We start from the raw sequence: 21,990 nt of genomic DNA, 5'->3' as shown, positions 1-21,990 counted from the left end.
TTGTAGTGCTTAGATATGAGGGCGCGCCGTATTGCAAATAATATGTACTTTTTCTTACCAGTAGTACCTTTGCAATATTTTAATTTACTTATTAGTCCAAAGTCGCGCCTTAATTTGGGGAGCTTTTGCCTTAGCTTATTTTGCTGGCCATGTGCATTTATTCCTTTCATCCTCGTCTACTATGTCTATCTTGATTATGAAGCAGAAGTTATCAGATAGGGCGCACCTCAACATAGGGCGCGCCTTTGATGTTTTTCAAATGAGAATTTTCATGTCAAGCAAATATAGTAATTTGAAGTAACTTTTCTCTTTTATTGATAATGCGCTCTAGTGTGTAAATTACACCAGTTCCATGGCTACTATGCTCTATGTGGAAATTATTTGAAAATTTTTTCTTCCTTCTGCTAGTTCCAAGGTTTGCAGTGACATGTACTACCCCCTAGGCTAGGAGGAATTTATTTGCTACTAGCCTATTATATAAGAATCAAAATAAGAAAATAAGGGGGACACAACCACACCCTACTGATAATACTTCCGCAAATGTTCTGCATTCCATGCTTGAGGAATAAGTTTACCATCCAGATATTCTAAGCGATAGGTCCCTTTCCAGAGTATAGCTTTAACTTTGTACGGTCCTTCCCAATTAGCTCCAAGCACCCCGTGCCGAGCTATCTTAGTGTTAGGCATAACCTTTCGCAATACGAGATCTCCGACCTTGAACGGTACGGATTTTACCTTTTTATTGAAATATCTTGCGACCCTCTGCTGATACGCAGCGAGCTTCAATTGAGCGTTCGCCCGGGCTTCATCTAACGGATCCAAGTGGAGCATCTGGTTAACTTCCGCATCTTCCTGGATGAACGTATCTCTCCGTAGAGATCCTGCTCCTACCTCCACAGGAACCATGGCCTCATACCCATAGATCAGCAGAAAAGGGGTTTCACCTGTGGTTGACCTAGGTGTCGTGTTGTAAGACCAAAGGACCATGGGCATTTCTTCTGGCCAATCCCCTATTTTTTCTTCTAATTTTGCCTTCAAGGTATGTTTTATGATTTTGTTTATGGCTTCTGTCTGACCATTACTCTGCGGATGATAAACCGCGACGAAGTCTTTTTTAATCTTTAAGTCCTCACAAAGCTTCCTTAACTCTTTACTATCAAATTGTTTCCCATTGTCTGAGATGAGTTTGTAGGGGATGCCGAACCTGCATACTATGGAATTGAACACAAAATCTCTTATCTTCTTTGCCGTGATCGTGGCTAGTGGCATAGCCTCTGCCCATTTGGTGAAGTAGTCCACAACCACCACGGCGTACTTCACACCCCCCTTTGCTTTGGGTAACTCTCTAATGAGATCAATTCCCCACATGGAAAAAGGCCAGGGCTTGTCAATGAGGTAATGGTGGATGTCGGGGTGTTGGAATAGTTGGCGAACCGCTGGCAAGGATTACAAGCCCGAACAAAATTAAATGCATCTTCCCTCATAGTCGGCCAGTAGTATCCTTGTCTGAGCACTTTTAATGCTAAAGAACCACCCCCCGAGTGATTGCCGCAAATCCCTTCGTGCACCTCTCTGAGAATATAATTTCCCTTTTCCATGTCCACACAACGTAACAGTGGCTGGTCAAATCCCCTCTTGTATAGTACCCCGTCATATTCGACGTCTTTGCGGCCTGGTACCGAAGGCGTCGAGCCTGTAGTTTGTCCTCTGGTACAGCTCCTGTCTGAATATAGTTATGGATGAGAGTCATCCAGTTTTCTTGTGGGATTTCTTGCATTTGAAGCACTTCCACCTCCGGAATACTTGGAATTTCCTGGATTCCCAAAGAGATTTGTCCAAGTTGAACGCTGTCCATTTGTGAACCCATCTTGGCCAAAGCATCCGCATTACTATTTTCTTCTCGCGGAACACTTTCTAGTCTGGCATTTGAAAATTTTTCCAGTAGGCGTTTTGCATGTCTCATATATAGCTCCGTCTGCGGTCCCCGGGCTTGGAATCCTCCATTGACCTGGTTCACAACTAATTCGGAATCACTCCGATCTATCAAATTCACGGCCCCTACCTCCAGAGCTAATTTCAGACCGTTGATCAAGGCTTCATACTCAGCATCATTGTTGGTAGCATAAAACTTGAAATGGATAGCACTCATCAAGCGGTGCCCCTCCGGAGTGATCAAGACAATCCCGACACCTGACCCGTTGTTGTTTACGGCCCCGTCCACATGTAATGTCCACCAAGGGTGGGGGAGTTCTTGCTTCTTTTCATCCTGATGACTCTCTTGCGAGGTTGGTTCTGCCAACACTATGGCCTTATCATCAACTTCTTCATCGAACTCAAGTACGAAATCGGCCAATGCTTGTCCTTTGATTGTCGTGCGAGGACAATATTCCAAATCAAACTGCCCTAGCTCCATGGCCCATTTTAATATTCTCCCTGACGATTCGGTTTTATGTAGAATATGCCGAAGCGGATAAGCGGTGTGAACTTCTATTCGGTGAGCCTGAAAATACGGTCTTAGCTTTCGTGCCGCAAGAATAAGAGCGTATACTAGTTTTTCCATGTTGGTATACCTGGTTTCCGCGTCCAACAACCTTTTGCTTACATAATATACAGGCCACTGGTGGCTTGCTTCTTCCTTTACCAATACGGCACTGACGGAATATCCAGACACCGCCAAGTACAGAATCAAAGTTTCTCCGTCTTCTGGCTTGGCCAACATCGGAGGATTTCCCAATTGTTCTTTGATTTTCAGAAAAGCTTCTTCACAGTCAGGAGTCCACAGAAAATCCTTCTCTCTTCCTTTGATTGCCTTGAAGAATTCTTTGCACCTATCCGACGATTTTGACACAAATCGATTTAGGGCCACGATCCTTCCTGTCAGACTCTGTACCTGTTTGACGCTAGTGGGAGATTTCATGTCTAGCAGGGCTTCTATTTTTGCCGGGTTAGCCTCAATCCCCCGGTGGTTAACCATGAACCCCAAGAATTTCCCCGACTCTACGTCGAACACGTACTTCTGCGGATTTAGTTGTATCATATATTTCCTCAGAATATGGAACATTTCAGCTAAGTCGGCGATGTGATCTTCCGCCCTTTTTTATTTTACGAGTATGTCATCCACATACACTTCCATTGTTTTCCCAATCTGCTTCTTGAACATTTTGTTTACCAACCTTTGATAAGTGGCACCGGCGTTGATCAGACCAAATGGCATTCCGATATAGCAGTAGAGCCCTCTATCAGTGATGAAAGAGGTGTGCTCCTGGTCAGGCTCATACATAAGGATCTGGTTATACCCGGAGTATGCATCCATGAAGCTAAGCAGAGCATGTCCTGCCGTGGCGTCGACCAACTGATCAATTCTTGGTAGGGGAAAACTATCTTTCGGGCATGCTTTATTCAGGTCGGTGAAGTCCACGCACGTTCTCCATTTGTCGTTGGGCTTTTTTACCAACACCGGGTTTGCTAGCCATTCTGGGTAGAAAGATTCCCGAATTAGTCCGACGTCTAGGAGCCTCTCTACTTCCTCTGCCAGGGCTATAGCTCTCTCTCCGCTTACGGCCCTTCATTTTTGTCGAACCCCCTTATGATTGGGGTCGATATTCAATCAGTGGCACATTATTTCTGGATCAATTCCCACCATATCAGAATGGCTCCATACAAATACATCAAGGTTCGCCAACAGAAATATTGAAAGACCTTCCTTTAACTTTGGTGCTAACTGGGACCCTATTCTCAAAACCTTACTCGGGTCTTTTTCATCAACAGGGATTTCAGTCGTGTCCTCTGCTGGCCCCATCTTTTCCATCGGCATTGGTATCCGGGGATCCAAGTCAGGCGAATCATAGATCTCATTGTCTTGTAGAGAGGGTGCATCCCTTTTAGGAGGTGCGCCTTGCGTAGTAGAGGCATCAACTTCTTCAGTATGTTTTGCGGGCAAGGGTGCTCCTGCAGGGGGAAGGGCATCACCCCGTTGGAGGCTTTGCAAGACATCGAATCTTCCTTTTAAATGTTCCCCATGGAAATATGTTTGGACTATGGTATCCATCGCCTCCTCTTCTTCCAACATCTCAATTCTGATTGCGTCTTCCAAGTACAACATTGTCGGGGGCAACTCATAGGGATGTTCATCTTCTTGCTCAACATAATAGTGGACTCGGATTTCCTCGGTTGGTTGCTCAATGCTTTTCTCCCGATCTACGTCCGGAGTATCTTCGGCGTGGGAGTCTTTTCTAAAGCCTTTCATAGCTTTCCTGTAGCACTCCCGAGAGTCATACTGGGAACCCTTTATACTTCCCACCCCATTTGGCGTTAGAAATTTGATAGTTAAGTGATGAATTGAAGTGATGACTCTCATCTCCCACAGAAAAGGTCGTCCCAATAACACGTTGTGGGACGATTCCTGATTCAGGACCTTAAATTCAAGCATCTTTGTTACCGATAATGGGCTTTCCCCAAGAGTACATGGCAGCCGAATCGACCCCATGACTCTAACTCCTGCGCCTGAAAAACCATAGACCCACGAGTCTTCCCCAGACATATCCTGATCAGGTAGTCCCATCTTTTTGAAGGTGCTGTAATAGAGGATGTTTGCTGAGCTTCCATTATCCACGAAGGCTCTATGGACGTTTTTGGTTCCGATTTGGATGGAAATAACCAGCGCATCATTGTGGGGATGATGTACCCATCAGGCATCTGCTTCTCTGAAGGTGATATCCATGGACTCACCCTTAAACACCTTGGGTGGCCGAGTTTCCAACCTATGAATGTCTGTGAGAGGCCTGAACCGAGCTTCCCTAGCGTATTTTGCCAAGGCTCAGTTGCTGCATTCCATCTCGGGATCTCCCCCATAGATTGTTCGGATACTGCCATCCCTGACAAATTTATTTTCCTCCAGGGTATCATTGTTTGCCCCGCGCGGGGCTCTTCTTTCCTCTTCCCTTGTTATGTCATCCTTGTGCTTCCTTACTTCCTTGACTACCCATTCTCCGAGGTATCCTTCCTTGATAAGCACTTCGATTTCATCCTTTAGATGTCGGCACTCATGTGTGTTATGTCCAGATGATTCATGGTATTCACAATATTTTTTCTTGTCTTTGCTTTGCCATGACGATAAAGCTTCAGGTTTTCTAAATAGCCCTTTATTCTTGTTTACTTCGTACATATGCTCGATAGATGCGACCAAAGGTGTGTACTGTCTTGTCCTGTAATCGTAGTTTGAGGGAGGACTCCATCCCCTCCTTGTGCTTGCTGTATTCACTCGGTCTGGGCTTCGACTACTTATTCGGTACCTTGGGCTTGGAGACCTATCTCTCTTCCTTCCTTTGCTTCTCTGACTTGACTGTGAAGTCGGTTGCATCTCTGCCAGAGATTGTTCTATAGCTTTAAAAGATTTTGCCAAAGTGAAGACGTCTGCCAGAGTAGTCGGGTCTTTCCCTTGCAAGTGCTTCCAAAAGTCCGAGCCAACCCTTAATCCTGCGATCAAGAAGCTTTTCAGGGCTTCGTCTAATGCCCCCCTCACGCTAGTAGACTCAGCGTTGAACCTCTTGAAGTACGATGTCAAGCTTTCATTTTCTCTTTGCCTAACATTGGCAAGAGTTGTGACAGAGGGCGCGTATCTCACCGAGGCTTGGAACTTAGTTAAGAACAAAGTTTTCATTTGATCCCATGAGGTGATCACTCCTGGCCCGAGCTTTTGAAGCCACTGCTGGGCACTTTCTCTAAAGGTTGCCGCCAAGAGACGGCATCGAGCCAAGTCCGGGACTTGGTACACATCCATCTCTATATTAAAACGGCCCAGGAATTCCACCGGATCTGAGTTTCCATGGAAACGGAGATCGCTGGTAGTGTTGCGATATCCGGCCGACAATTGTGCCTCTCTTACTGCCACCGAAAATGGGGAAGGGATATCGGTTGTGATCGTCACCCTACCTTCCAGGTAGTTAAGTAGCCTTTTTAAGTCTCCCACATTGAATGTTCCCACGCCTGGGATGGTCTGCATTTGAGGCTGCGGACCTTGGGGCTGTAATGGAGGTACCTCCACTTGATTCCCTCCGGGGAGGGCTTGCTGCTGGTTCATATTCTGGGCGTCTTCGGGTATCACAATTACTTCAGGATTTCGTCCTTGATTTCTCCCTTGATTCTCTTCTCCACCTTGGTCGCGGCCCCGGGCCGTACCGCGATCATAGTTTCCTACATTTCTGTGATCATCATGTTCCGCATAATCATAGCCATCTGCTTGGTTATTCCAGCGGGAATCAAGGTGACCGCGGTAATTATCGCGACGGTATCCCTCTAAATATCTACCTCGGCCTCCACCTCTTCCTCTCCATTGAGGCCTTCTCCAACGATCGTTTCCATACCCACGCCCATATCGATCCAGCGATCTGCGGGGATGAGCTCTCTCATGATCGCGGTGCCGCTCCTGATTTTTCTGGGAATTCAGGGGCGCACGATGTGGCATCCTCCAAACCCGTGTCAGAAGTTTGGGGTCCACAACACAAACACAATATATCAACCTATATAAGAAATATTATTTAAAATGACCATGCTTCACAAAACCACGGATCGCAACAGGTTAAAGTATGAAAACAAGCCACAACCTTAATTTATTACATTGTACCAAACCCCAACTAATTTAACTTACAATTGATAATAAAATCATTCTTACAATCTAACTATCTCTTTACCCCATGAAACTTCTGCTAGCTCGATCCAACTCGATTGGAACCTTAGCCCGCACCTTGGACTGTGGAACTTCACTATCATCCATATTCTTTTCAACTATAAAATATATAAAAGAATCGCAAGGGTGAGCTAACTAGCTCAGCAAGTCACGATAACGATAACTGAAGTTAAACAATGATCAAATGAGATGATTCACAGGAATCAAGTTTATTTTTAACTCATCATTAGAATTGGATATTCATTTTAAGTTTTAAAACCAAGGTTAGGCTGCTGATCAGTCACACACTAACCCCGAGCAAGCACACAGCACTGCTCTAATTACTGGATCCAAGGCACACATTGGCCTAATTTGACCATTATATGGTCTGACCACGAATCTAGTCCACATATATAAAAACTATCCAATCCTAAAGCAGTTCAATATAATAAACGATATAATTCAATAAAACAAGTTCATAATCAACGATAGTTAAGCACTTGAATAAAAGCATAAAGAAGCTTATGGATATCTCAAGTGGATTTCAGGGTATGTATAAGAAATGGTTTTCAATTTGTATCAGTCTCCGGTATTAGGTCAGAAGCGATTTTTCAAGGTATAGTTCTCTGATGTTATAAAGAATGGTTGCAGTATAAAAGTTTCAGTGTTTTCAAACAATTTTGTTTTAGTGTTTGGTAGTTGTACCTTTGGGGAGTAGTATCATATTGGTGTGATTTGATATCTGAGAATCAACCAAGGATGGTTTACAAAGAATAAGGCTTACGGCTCAAGATCAAGAAAGAATCAGGGTTCAAGGGTAAGTAGTTTAAAACACTTGCATTATAAAACAGGAGTTATGTTTAATAATAACAATATGTTATGAAACAGTTCGAAAACATTGGTAATATGTCTTGAAAAAAAGTTTAGAAATACTTGCCTTACAAGGCTTTATAACTATTACTGATCAATTCTGGGCCACTTCAGCCATTACGTCCAATCACTAGATCCCATTAGATTCGACTTTGATACTCAAGTTTTTCTGTTGAAACTCTATTGAGCTCGCCAACTGACTATCAGGTCATCTCTAGTCCATCGTCCACTTACAGGTTCCCGATTATAACCTACAGGGTCGAAATACCCTACGTTAGACGTCTAGGTATGCTTGACATATCCTCGATACTAGTTCTTACCCAACGATATTCAAACTCGACTCGTAATTATGAATATTATAATAACACACACACAACAAATAGGGTTTAAAAATCTCGAAGATCGGTTCGGTGTTCGTTTTTGGAAAATACATATATACTTTATTTTATGATATCAGGGTTATCGATTTGGTAAAGTATTTTATCACATCGTACAATCAAGTTTCGTATAAAACACACAGATATACCATATATAGTCACTCGACGTCCCGATAATCATCGGATAAGTTCCTGTATTTACGTAGTTCAGTTTCCCGGAAATCGGGTAGCGTCTCCTTTATTTATCGGACTACCCGTCGAACACAATATCGACGTCTCAATCAACCACAACCCAACAATCAACCAATTCTAGTCCAAACTAATCATGCATCCAACAATTTCAAAACCGAATATTTAACTTTTACTTTTATTTCAAATATTCTAAAAATAAAATTTACATATTATTATTAGGCTCAAGAATCATCATTGCCATTTATCCGTCAGCTCAACGAGTTCATCGCTGACGGCGGCATAACTCTAACGGTTCCCGTACAGGCGTCCTGTCAGAGTTTCGCCCTAAAAAAAAAACCCCGAATGGTTCAATAATCACTAGTTCGAATTATTCAAAGAAATTATTCAAATTATACAAATTCAATAAACAATCCGAACTAATTTCAGAATATCCACTTGAATCAAAGGAACAGTCGACGATTCAATTTCATCAGCAATCACAACATCACCACTAAAGCACAGATACAAGCACAGCCTCGCCGGAAAAGTTATGCTGGTGGCGAGGAAGAGATGGAACAGGGCGGTAACAGCACAAATACACACCCGCACAACACAGTTTACACCTAAACACACACACATCAAACTGTAAGCAGGAACAGGCCGGAAAATACAAGGCGGCTCACCAGAAAAACATGGCAGTGGCCGGAAACCGGGTACCGGCGGCAGGAGTGGCGAAACGCCGTAAATAAAGAAACGAAGAGAGGGGATCGAGAGTACACGAATGAGGAAAGGTGAGAGCACATATAGAGGAGAGAAGCGAGACAAAGAGAGAGAGAGAGAGATGAGACTGAAATTGATACAGGGGATGGTTGTGTTTGCTTTTATTTATCTGCTTGATTATGTTTCTTATTCGAATAATTCTGTTACTACCACGTTGCTGCAATCCCACAAGAATTTAATACGTGTCCTGGTTTGTATTGTAGTCACCGATTTTGTTCGCGTTTTACAAAATAACGAACAACTTTATTGGTAAAATTTTACCCTAAAATTACCAAAATAGTTTTTAAAATATCACAAATAATTCATAATTATTAAAATAAATTTTTCGTAATTTTCAAAGTATATTTGGAACATAACTCATATCCGTATTTAATAATTAATGATCCAAGCTGCACTTAAAATAATTTCAGAAAATCACGGAAACAGTCTTAAAATGTTAGAAATATCCCGAAGTTTATAAAAACATAATTTTCAAAATTTTAGAACAATTTTAGAAGTGCACTTTATATCCGTTTTTTAACAATTAAACGAAACAACACGCGGGTGAAATTAATCCCGAAAATTTTCAAATAATTTTAAAATTCTCAGAATATTATAAACTTAGGAGAATATGAATTTTGTGATTTTTGAGAAACTCTGGAATTAATTACAGATTTTACGAGTAAAAGAAATCAGAAAATCATTTAAAAATAAATAATCAATAAAATATTGATTTCTCAATTTTATAAACTCCTAAAAATAATTATAATCATTACAAAATCATAAAAACAATTTTAGAGATACTTCAAATATTCATACAAATAAATTTGCATTAAATCCACTTTAAAAGTGAAACAATTCAATACAATTCCTTAATTAATCACACGAACAACCCGATACATCATAAATCACACTTAGATAATAATCAAACAACACGTAGCGGTCAAAACCAATATATATATTTTATTTAATAATTTCCATAATAATCACATATTTAAATAATTCAAAATACACGGGTCGTTATATCCTTCCCTCCTTAAAAAGATTCTGTCCTCAGAATCTGGTCTAATTACACATGTGAGGATATTTGTCAAGCATATCTGACTCTAGTTCCAAGTAGAATCTTCTACTTGAAGATTTCGAACGTGCTTACTATAGATATATACTCATTTCCCAAGACTCGCCTCTGACGATCAAGAGTTTGGATTGATCACCCTATGTAAAACAAACTTGGACAAGAGCCCCATTGGCTCCTGATCAATTACTTAATTTAAATCAAATACTTATTATTTTTAACTTTAACAGGCCAAACACACTATATGTATGAACTGTTGCGACAGTAACATCAACTCATAAACAACTTTATCTATGTTTATCAATACCCCGAATGGTTTACTAAATTTAGGACTCAGCATGTCCCTTCTATTCAGACCTATCCAACCTCTTTCAAGGTAAAACTCGTATTAATACTACTGGTCCTATTTCTATACTCATATTCTCTCTCGATACACTTTCGTCTTCTTTCTTTGTCTACTCCGAGCTGCTTTAATCGATATTACTATGCTTTTGGTGTGCTGAATTATCTTAGAATTAGACAACTTTCTTCTCCCATTCTATGTCAATAAAAATGGGGACCTACACTTGCGTTCACGTGAAGCTTGGTAAACTAGCATTCCAAAGCTGACATTGATGACAACTGATTATCCCAGTTTTCCTTAAAACTCAACTTCTCCACATATCTAGTTTTTCCTGAATCGCTTCCTCACTTTAATTTTCCGTTTAAGGATAATAGGCGGTGCTTATTTTCAACTTTAGCTTTCAAATATTTAAACATCTCCTATTCGTTTATTAAATCCTCGATGGTCTTAATTACATCCAATCCTTTCTTTCTCCATAAGGCATCTGTTATCATACGGCTTTGCTTAGGTAGTTGTTAATGGATCAATTCAGAATCTTTTGTTAACCTTAGTCAAAATTTCATTCTTGAAGACTTAACGCATAGTTGCTTTCCTTCTGATCCTTGGAGAAAAAAAAATCTTGGGCATTCCACGCAGGCTTTCTTATTCTTTGAGTAGCTGAGGATGTTATCAATAAATACAATTTGCTTATCTCAGTACTCCTTATACACCATGATCCTTAATTCCTTATAATCACCTGATACACTTGTTATTTCACATAATATCACCAGAGCTTGCAATGCTCTTAACTTACTTTAATCATAATCTCTGATATGTTCTCAGGTCGGATCTTAAGTTAATCCCCGAGATATAACATACTTTTTGAATTAGGTCTCGTAAGTAATCAATTATTTACAGGGTATCACTTCTCCTTATTCGTTGTTTTGTTAACCTCCTGATAATCAGTACATACTCTTATACTTTCATTCCTTTTTCTCCCTTAACATCACTGGTACAATTCACGATTCGCTTCTTGTAAAACCACTTCCTGGGTCTGCCTTATTTACTAGGCCTTCCAATACTGCATCTTAATCCTTTGACATGTTCAACACTTCCTGATCTATCTTGAAATTTCCTTCTTATACCTGGTTATCACTATTTTTCTTGAAATTTCCGTATATCTTGGCATTTCTTCGATAAATTAAATACTTTATATTGTGAATTCCCTGTGGAATCTCATTTCTTAATCCTTTTACTTATAGCATCCAGGTGCTGGAAGAAAACCTAGGAATATCGTAATCGTTCTCCTGGGCACATAAATTTCCTTTTTCTAATCGCTAACATCGCGATCCATTAACTTCTCTTGACATTTCCTTATCTCTCCCTTAACAACTTCGACTGAAAGGTCATACTATCCATCCTTGCTCCTTTTTGGATTATAACTCTGACTCCCAATTCCAGCTTCTAAAATTTTATAGAAAATTCTTCTGATACAGTTTCTATGTTCGCTTTCTCCTTTTTGCTTATCGCTTTCCTCTATCTTTGTTTTTCCTCGTGAATACATACTTCAACCTTTTATGGTTCGTATAGATTTTACACCTTTCTCCATACATCTCATGTTTCCCAATCTTTCGAAGCAAATATTATTACTGTTAATCCCACATTATGAGTAGGGTACTTCTGCTCATAAGGTTTCGGTTGTCCGAATGTATATACAATAGCTTTATTATGCTGCATCAACACACATCCTATTTCCTAATGAGAAGCATCACTATAAACTATCAAACCTCCTTGATACTTTTAAATTGATAAAATAGGTGTTGTAACCATTCTTTCATTTAACTTCGCAAAACTTTCCTTCACCCTTCTCCACTTCACAAAACTTCTTGCTTTTCTTGATTAGCTTCATCAAAGGTATTGCAGCTTTCAAGAAATCTTACGCAAATTTGCAATATAACCGGTCCATGGTAAAACTTCTTACTTTTGTTGGTGCTTTTAGCCTTTCTTTATTCATAGTAACTTTAATTTCTACTGGATCTACTTTGGTCTCCTCCTCACTGATTACTTATGCTTTCTATCATCAAAACTTTCACCTTGCAAACTTTATATACAACTTCTTTCATCTCCGACTCCTCAGTTGTCATTAAAATGCTTTGCGTGGTCCTCCGTTGACTTTAAATAACATAATTACAACTCATCTAGATATTCCTTAAAGATTATGTCCATAGGTTCAATCTCCAATTGGTAACGCCCAAATCTTAAATTAATTTTAGAAAATACTTTGCTTCTTCTGTTTGATCAACAAATCAGTAGTTCGAGGTAACAGATACTTACTCTTGATAGTAAATTTGTTAAGCTTTCCTTAGTCGACGCATAATCTCATACTTCCATTTTCTTATTAACAATTAGTACCGGTGCACCTCATGAGATCCACTGGGTTTAATCACTTCTTCTTCTAGCATCTCTTGCATCTGCTTTGCTAACTCCCTTATTCTAACTGGTGCCATTTTATATAAGACCTTGGTCACTGGCTTCGTCTCAGGTGCTAAGTCAATCACGAACTTCATTTCTCTATCTGGAGGAATATCGATAACTCATCAGGAAACATATCTTGAAACTCCTTAATTGCTATAAAATCTTCAAGTTTTGTTTGCTTCTAACTTTTATTTATCTCATAATTACCATAATGCTCATATCTTGATCACCATAATCATCATTAACAAATTTTTTACCTTCTTTCATCTTCTGAACCTCATCACCTTCTCATTTGGCGTCCTCAGAATTATCTTTTCATCACGACGGTCTGTCTGGACATCACGCTTTAAAAGTTAATCCATTCCCTAGAATAATGTCAAATCCTCTTATCTTCCATGGTATCAATTCTTCACAACTTATTGCCAGAAATTTCAACTCCACCATTAGTACTTACTTACTTAACAACTACACATTCTTGACTTACTAATCCTTTTAACCATAATCTTTTTAATTCAACAGGGTAATTCATCTTATCGACAAAACCTTAGGATATAAACAATTAAGTTTGTCTCGCATTTTTTTTTAACGCATGAGGTATTTACCATAATCATCCATGTTATCATGCCCGTAATTTGAACAACATATTTCACAGGAAAACCGCATATTCTCGTTCTCAAAGACGTATTCCTTATTAGAGTAGATTCCTTTGGTCCTTAGTGCATCCCTGACTGGGTTAGTGATTTGCAATTCTCGCCATATGCCCGTGTTTGCTTCCCATGTGTGAGAAGTAGATGGAACTTTGCCCGCTTGGTCCATAATTCGTTGATTTCTGTTTGAAAAACTCTTACAAAGAACGACAGTACAACGAAGCAACTGGAATGATTCACAATTCAACAAAATTTAGAATTGAAGAGAGAGAAGAAACAAGGATTTGAATATGAATGAGACAACCACATTGGTACTTAAGATGGCCAGTCTTTTATACCATGTAGCATACAGCACATGATTAGGTGGCGTCCCACCCGACTCTTCGTCATTCCGACAAAGTGTCTCACCATAGCACTGTTTGTCCCAATCAGAAAGCAAAACTTGAGGAAACAATTAAATTTGAGAGGAATGCAATATCCTCCTTTTCCATATCATAGCAAAGAGTTTTTTTAAGGAAATAAGTTTATACTTATTTAAGAATTAAAAGGAATATACGCTATAATATTGAAGGCAAGAACGATACCATTGGTCACCATCCACATTTCATTTGTATTCATCTTTCGAGCTTGTTCGGTCCTATTCCCATTGTTCCATATAATAATTTTAGAAAGTACGCTGAAATGTCATCGCAAATTAAGCATTATGGTATATTCTTACTTGTTAAGTCTTGCATCCCTGACATCGCACCTACACGTATAATACTTTAACAATTCAATCATAATGGCGTTCCCACCAGATAAGTTCGAGTTTCCTCTTTTTAATTTAGAATAACCATGAATCATTCAATATAACGATCCTTTTATTAATAATATTCTTCTTTTAGAAAAATCTAGAAATCTTCCCAATCTTCTGCGATAATGCCCAAGCCCCCCCTTTTTTTAAATCAAATAAATTCTTTAAACTTTAATGGTCTCTGCAACTGGATGAATAATTACTCTGTACACAGATTCTGGTATTAATCTTGTCAAACAATATTTGCACCTTACCGTTAGGAATAATCAACTTCTTCATAATCGCGGGTTACTTTGTTCTCTGAATTAACAATACTAAATCTGAAACAAGCATCCTTCCAAGTGATCCGGGTCTTTTAGCAAACAAGAAACTCAAGTAATAACTTGACAACCAATATTTAAAACTCATTTATTCAAAAAGGCTTTTAGGAATTTTGTAAGATAAATCTTTTTCGAAAACTTGTTTAGAATTTTTATTTTTATTTTTTGAAAATCACAAATCTGGTTGTCCTTACTATACGAGTTGGTTGTTGCCCTTCCGACCTATAACAAGGTACCAAATTAAAGAAACGATCACATACAAGTCCGTTCACTTTAATCTACCTTCTTTCCTTTATGGGGTCCATTTGCTTTCCTTAATCGACGATCCCTTCAATTATCGTCGAATGTTATCGCATTTGTAGTTCCACATCAAAGCTTCTATACTGGTAATATTCCTGACATTATCGTTGCAGTAGCTAAGTAGAACAGGCTATCCAATAGTCAATAAATCGGTTGATGTCACATCACCTTGTTACTATAAATATATCACATTGTCATAACACCACTAATTATCTTCAAGAAAGCTCCAGAACCATAATCTTCTTTAACTCTCTTTTCAATACTTATCTAATCCATTTCACAAGCTAGTCATGGGTGGACTAATCACTAAGGGCTTCTTTAAATCTGGTAACAACTATCCTCCGAAACACTTGAATCTTCTTTCTAAACTTCTTCTCACCTTTATTTGTATCTCGATACTCACCATTTACTGCGACTCCCGCATCCATCCTCATAAATACAATTGTTTCAAAGGACAAGTTTTAAACTGAGGGTATAAAATAGGGTGTAGGGTAAACTAAAGAGATACACTCACAGCCAAATGTCCAGTAAAACAAAATTAAACAGATGGAGGTTCTTGAATAGGTAGTCTCGTATCAAAAGATAGTAGAATAGCGTAGAATAGCTTGAAGAGGTGCAACTGTCATAACGGAAGGTAGTACCATTAATACTGATGGAAGAACAAGGTGTAAATCAAATCTGATAGAAGATGACGATCCTCGAATGGAAGGCTCCAAACGATCAGAGGATACCGGGAAATCAGGATATGCCATTGCCGTTGTCTGGAAATCACATCACAAGCTAGGATCCCCGAATCGCAACACAAACCGTATCGGAGACCTACTATACAGTCGCACTCAACCTCACAACATCCTATCTTTATATTTCCTATTCCTAATCCTAACCCTCTACCCAAACCCAACAATCTAGGCTTGTTTCAGTGACTTATAACCTGTAGCTCTGATACCAACCTGTGGCATCCTCCAAACCCGGGTCAGAAGTTTGGGGTCCACAACATAAACACAATATATCAACCTGTATAAGAAATATTATTTAAAATGACCCTGCTTCACAAAACCACGGATCGCAACAGGTTAAAGTATGAAAACAAGCCACAACCTTAATTTATTACATTGTACCAAACCCCAACTAATTTAACTTACAATTGATAATAAAATCATTCTTACAATCTAACTATCTCTTTACCGCATGAAACTTCTGCTAGCTCGATCCAACTCGATTGGAACCTTAGCCCGCACCTTGGACTGAGGAACTTCACTATCATCCATATTCTTTTCAACTGTAAAATATATAAAAGAATCGCAAGGGTGAGCTAACTAGCTCAGCAAGTCACGATAACGATAACTGAAGTTAAACAATGATCAAATGAGATGATTCACAGGAATCAAGTTTATTTTTAACTCATCATTAGAATTGGATATTCATTTTAAGTTTTAAAACCAAGGTTAGGCTGCTGATCAGTCACGCACTAACCCCGAGCAAGCACACAACACTGCTCTAATTACTGGATCCAAGGCACACATTAGCCTAATTTGACCATTATATGGTCTGACCACGAATCTGGTCCACATATATAAAAACTATCCAATCCTAAAGCAGTTCAATATAATAAACGATATAATTCAATAAAACAAGTTCATAATCAACGATAGTTAAGCACTTGAATAAAAGCATAAAGAAGCTTATGGATATCTCAAGTGGATTTCAGGGTATGTATAAGAAATTGTTTTCAATTTGTATCAGTCTCCGGTATTAGGTCAGAAGTGATTTTTCAAGGTATAGTTCTTTGATGTTATAAATAATGGTTGCAGTATAAAAGTTTATGTGTTTTCAAACAATTTTGTTTTAGTGTTTGGTGTTTGGTAGTTGTACCTTTGGGGAGTAGTATCATATTGGTGTGATTTGATATCTGAGAATCAACCAAGGATGGTTTACAAAGAATAAGGCTTACGGCTCAAGATCAAGAAAGAATCAGGGTTCAAGGGTAAGTAGTTTAAAACACTTGCATTATAAAACATGAGTTATGTTTAATAATAGCAACAAGTTATGAAACAGTTCGAAAACATTGGTAATATGTCTTGAAGAAAAGTTTAGAAATACTTGCCTTACAAGGCTTTATAACTATTACTGATCAATTCTGGGCCACTTCTGCCGCTTAGGCTTTTACGTCCAATCACTAGATCCCATTAGATTCGACTTTGATACTCAAGTTTTTCTGTTGAAACTCTATTGAGCTCGCCGACTGACTACCAGGTCATCTCTAGTCCATCGTCCACTTACAGGTTCCCGATTATAACCTACAGGGTCAAAATACCCTACGTTAGACGTCTAGGTATGCTTGACATATCCTCGATACTAGTTCTTACCCAACGATATTCAAACCCGACTCGTAATTATGAATATTATAATAACACACACACAGCAAATAGGGTTTAAAAATCTCGAAGATCGGTTCGGTGTTCGTTTTTGGAAAATACATATATACTTTATTTTATGATATCAGGGTTATCGATTTGGTAAAGTATTTTATCACATCGTATAATCAAGTTTCGTATAAAACACACAGATATACCATATATAGTCACTCGACGTCCCGATAATCATCGGATACGTTCCTGTATTTACGTAGTTCAGTTTCCCGGAAATCGGGCAGCGTCTCCTTTATTTATCGGACTACCCGTCGAACATAATATCGACGTCTCAATCAACCACAACCCAACAATCAATCAATTCTAGTCCAAACTAATCATGCATCCAACAATTTCAAAACCGAATATTTAACTTTTACTTTTATTTCAAATATTCTAAAAATAAAATTTACAAATTATTATTAGGCTCAAGAATCATCATTGCCATTTATCCGTCAGCTCAACGAGTTCATCGCTGACGGCGGCATAACTCCAACGGTTCCCGTACAGGCGTCCTGTCAGAGTTTCGCCCTAAAAAAAACCCCCGAATGGTTCAATAATCACTAGTTCGAATTATTCAAAGAAATTATTCAAATTATACAAATTCAATAAACAATCCGAACTAATTTCAGAATATCCACTTGAATCAAAGGAACAGTCCACGATTCAATTTCATCAGCAATCACAACATCACCACTAAACCACAGATACAAGCACAGCCTCGCCGGAAAAGTTATGCTGGTGGCGAGGAAGAGATGGAACAGGGCGGTAACAGCACAAATACACATCCGCACAACACAGTTTACACCTAAACGCACACACATCAAACTGTAAGCAGGAACAGGCCGGAAAATACAAGGCGGCTCACCAGAAAAACATGGCAGTGGCCGGAAACCGGGTACCGGCGGAAGGAGCGGCGAAACGCCATAAATAGAGAAATGAAGAGAGGGGATCGAGAGTACACGAATGAGGAAAGGTGAGAGCACAGAGAGAGGAGATAAGCGAGACAAAGAGAGAGAGATGAGACTGAAATTGATACAGGGGATGGTTGTGTTTGCTTTTATTTATCTGCTTGATTATATTTCTTATTCGAATAATTCTGTTACTGCCACGTTGCTGCAATCCCACAAGAATTTAACACGTGTCCTGGTTTGTATTGTAGTCACCGATTTTGTTCGCGTTTTACAAAATAACGAACAACTTTATTGGTAAAATTTTACCCTAAAATTACCAAAATAGTTTTTAAAATATCACAAATAATTCATAATTATTAAAATAATTTTTTCGTAATTTTCAAAGTATATTTGGAACATAACTCATATCCGCATTTAATAATTAATGATCCAAGCTGCACTTAAAATAATTTCAGAAAATCACGGAAACAGTATTAAAATGTTAGAAATATCCTGAAGTTTATAAAAACATAATTTTCAAAATTTTAGAACAATTTTAGAAGTGCACTTTATATCCGCTTTTTAATAATTAAACGAAACAACACGCGGGTGAAATTAATCCCGAAAATTTTCAAATAATTTTAAAATTCTCAGAATATTATAAACTTAGGAGAATATGAATTTTGTGATTTTTGAGAAACTCTGGAATTAATTACGGATTTTACGAGTAAAAGAAATCAGAAAATTATTTAAAAATAAATAATCAATAAAATATTGATTTCTCAATTTTATAAACTCCTAAAAATAATTATAATCATTATAAAATCATAAAAACAATTTTAGAGACACTTCAAATATTCATACAAATAAATTTGCATTAAATCCACTTTAAAAGTGAAACAATTCAATACAATTCCTTAATTAATCACACGAACAACCCGATACATCATAAATCACACTTAGATAATAATCAAACAACACGTAGCGGTCAAAACCAATATATATTTTATTTAATAATTTTCATAATAATCGCATATTTAAATAATTCAAAATACACGGGTCGTTATACACGCGTTGGATCGCGGTGCCGCTCCTGATTTTCCTGGGAATTCAGGGGCACACGCGTTGGATCGCAGTGTCGCTCCCGATTTTCCTGGGAATTCAGGGGCACACGTGTTGTATCATGGGGCGTCACATCTCCACGATCATCTTCTTTCTTCCATTCAAGTAACACCATTCCCAAATCATCATCGCCCAAGCGAATCCCCAAGCGATCTTTCAAAGCTGCGAAGCCTCATTGCTGATTCTCCTGCATCGACTCCGCCTGTCGGCGTTCCTCGAGACTATGTCCAGACCGGTGCGGATGGGTGGCTCCCCGGGTGTCTGTCCACAGAATTTCCCGTCCATCAGCATCTTCTTCCACTAGCTCGATGATTGGGGACGTGTCATTAGAATAGTCCAGGCATCGCGGGGTTATCGGCACACGCCCTCCTTCAGTGCGGCCATGGCCGGCTGAGACATCCCTATCCGTCATGGGTGCTTTTCCAGGTGCATGAGCCGCTCGGTTGTGGCGAAGACCCCTCCTGGCCTTGCGCCGTTCCACAGTGCTCAACCTTGAATCGAAACCATTCAAAGCATCGCCCATGCGATACAGTTGTTTAAACAAGTCGGCGTTGCTGATGAGCACAGGTGGCTGTCCTCCAACGTCCGACGTGGGATGATCAATCATTGGCGGAACGTAGGGTTTATATTCATAGCCATGATCAGAATCTTCTTCAGAACTTCCATCATAAAAACTTCCATCATGATATTGAGACATCCTTCCTCCCATATGTAGATCTTGATTAGCCCTCCTTCTAGCGCCAATTTGTTGACGGAGGAATTTGGGAACAACAAAACTTGAGATTAGTAGCTGGAAATAAGATATGTGATGGCAGTTCTTCGTCGGAAACGTGAACAGTAACCGATGAATCCGATGAACAGTGTTTGGTGGTGATGATTATTGGGGGCTGAGATTGCTTAGGGTTAGTGGTGGCTCCTTTGCGCTCTCGCTTCTGACACCTTACAATGTGCCTACGTACCCCTATTTATAGGGGATCAAGCCCACGTAGTTCTTGGGGAACAAGAAACCTAATGGGCTTAGATTTCTTATCCTGAGGCCCAGTAGGAAACCCACTGGAAACCGTCTTCTATTAGCATTAGGAATGTCCGCCGATGAGGTCCAACCACAAAGGCCCAAGGCTCGTCCGCAGCTTACAGACTTCACGGATGAGGCATCTCCCTGGCCAAAGATAACCCTCCGCTACCAGCTATTTCTCTAGTCCACGGACGCAGGTATAGCCGTGGTTCACCCCAAATGTTGGACGCATCCTTGTCCCCCGATAAGGAGCCCCTACCAGATTGCAGGACAAGTGATCCCAAGCTTTTGGGTGCAAAGTGCAGGATACTCCAAAGTCTCCCAACGAGGACACCCGTTGACTACAGAGACAAAGCTCCCAAAGCACACACCAGATTTCACCCCACATCCCCAATGAGGACACCCATTGACTACAGGAGGAGGCCTTCAGTCCAGGCATACCCCTGGAGGTCTCTGACCACGGACACCGCCTTTCCTGTAGAAGTGCTACATGAAGGAGTTCTTCAATAGAGTACCTGCATCAAATAGGTTAGTAATAACATTCTCCATCTTCCTTGAATCTTCCAGAGAATCCATCCAAGTAGCATATCAAAGCTGCATTTATATGTCAAGTAAAAGTTAAGGGCGCGCCCTTACATTCCTGTATGTTGGCGCCGCCCTGTGTCATCAGTCTTTGGTCTCTTCCTATATCATTTTACATCATAGGGCGCGCCCTAAATTATTCATCGTTAGGGCTCGCTCCAATTCTGTCCAGGCCAAAGTGTAGGTCTGCCAAAGCAATCATGTCCAAGCAATCCGTCCAAGGAGCCTTTCTTGCCCAAGGCGCGTCCTAAGGCTCACAAATCGAGTCGGGTCGAGTTCTTAACCAGTCGAGTTAAACAAATCGAGTCGACTCGAGTTTGACGATCAACTCGGTACGTTTACGGTCTTAAATTAAATAATAATACATTTTTTATTTCATGTATAAGAATCGAGGTATACAATTATGTTATATATATCCTCAACGAAAACTATGTGGAGTCAAAGTTGGATCCTAATTCTTACACGTAATTCTTACACGGTTACATGGTAACCAGGTCCACCCGTAATACTATATATATAAGATCAATATATTTTTATACCTAAAAATTATATTTGTACATTTTTTTATTTTAAAAATTGATATAAATTTTCTAAAAAATATTATTTATTATTTTAATGATCAGATCGATTTTTTCGATTTGATTTTAACAGCTAATTGAAACCGAACAATCGGTTTCGGTTTGTAATTTTTTATTTTCGATTTCGGTCGATTTCAAACAAATCAGTTTGCATCAATTTTTAGAGGTTTTGATTTTGGTTTTTGTTTTATTCTACTTTTTACACAGCCCTACCCCTATGTATGAATTCCTTATCTTTATCATTATTCATTTCACCCATCACTCACTTTCCTCTGTCGTAGATACCAAAAATTACTATCTCTAAATTTAAAAAATAAATAATTATTAATTAAAAAAATATATTAAAAATTCTTTATAATTTTTTTTGTTTTTATATTTTAAAAATATTTTTAATTAATTGCATATACATATATGTGTGTTACACTTATCAAAAATCACGGGAATCTTATTTTCAAAATTTAATTAAGCAAATTTTAATAATTTGTAAAATATTTATTAAATATGTATATAATTAAATATATTTAACTTGTGAATTATACGAAATTGTAAGTTAATATATTTAGTTATCCACGAAAAAGAATAATAATATATTTTTATCTATTCTTTAATATTTTACGTT

The 21,990-nt window shown here is 38.9% G+C and overlaps 1 protein-coding gene across 1 annotated transcript; it reads right to left on the bottom strand.

Annotated features, from left to right (window-relative positions):
- Positions 1-1,522: 1,522 nt before the first annotated feature.
- Positions 1,523-3,037, bottom strand: LOC141716430 (uncharacterized). The gene has a single exon (XM_074518772.1). The coding sequence runs from the start codon at positions 3,035-3,037 to the stop codon at positions 1,523-1,525; it is 1,515 nt and encodes a 504-aa protein (XP_074374873.1).
- Positions 3,038-21,990: the final 18,953 nt, after the last annotated feature.

The sequence above is a fragment of the Apium graveolens genome, chromosome 1, assembly GCF_009905375.1.
Source record: "Apium graveolens cultivar Ventura chromosome 1, ASM990537v1, whole genome shotgun sequence".
Taxonomy (NCBI): Eukaryota; Viridiplantae; Streptophyta; class Magnoliopsida; order Apiales; family Apiaceae; genus Apium; species Apium graveolens.
The sequence above is the reverse complement of the archived record's forward strand: the minus strand, read 5'-3'. Positions and strand labels throughout refer to the sequence as shown.

What these genes read in the sequence shown, in the direction of transcription:
- LOC141716430 (XM_074518772.1), bottom strand. Translation starts at nt 3,037, where the DNA reads ATGATACAACTAAATCCGCAGAAGTACGTGTTCGACGTAGAGTCGGGG.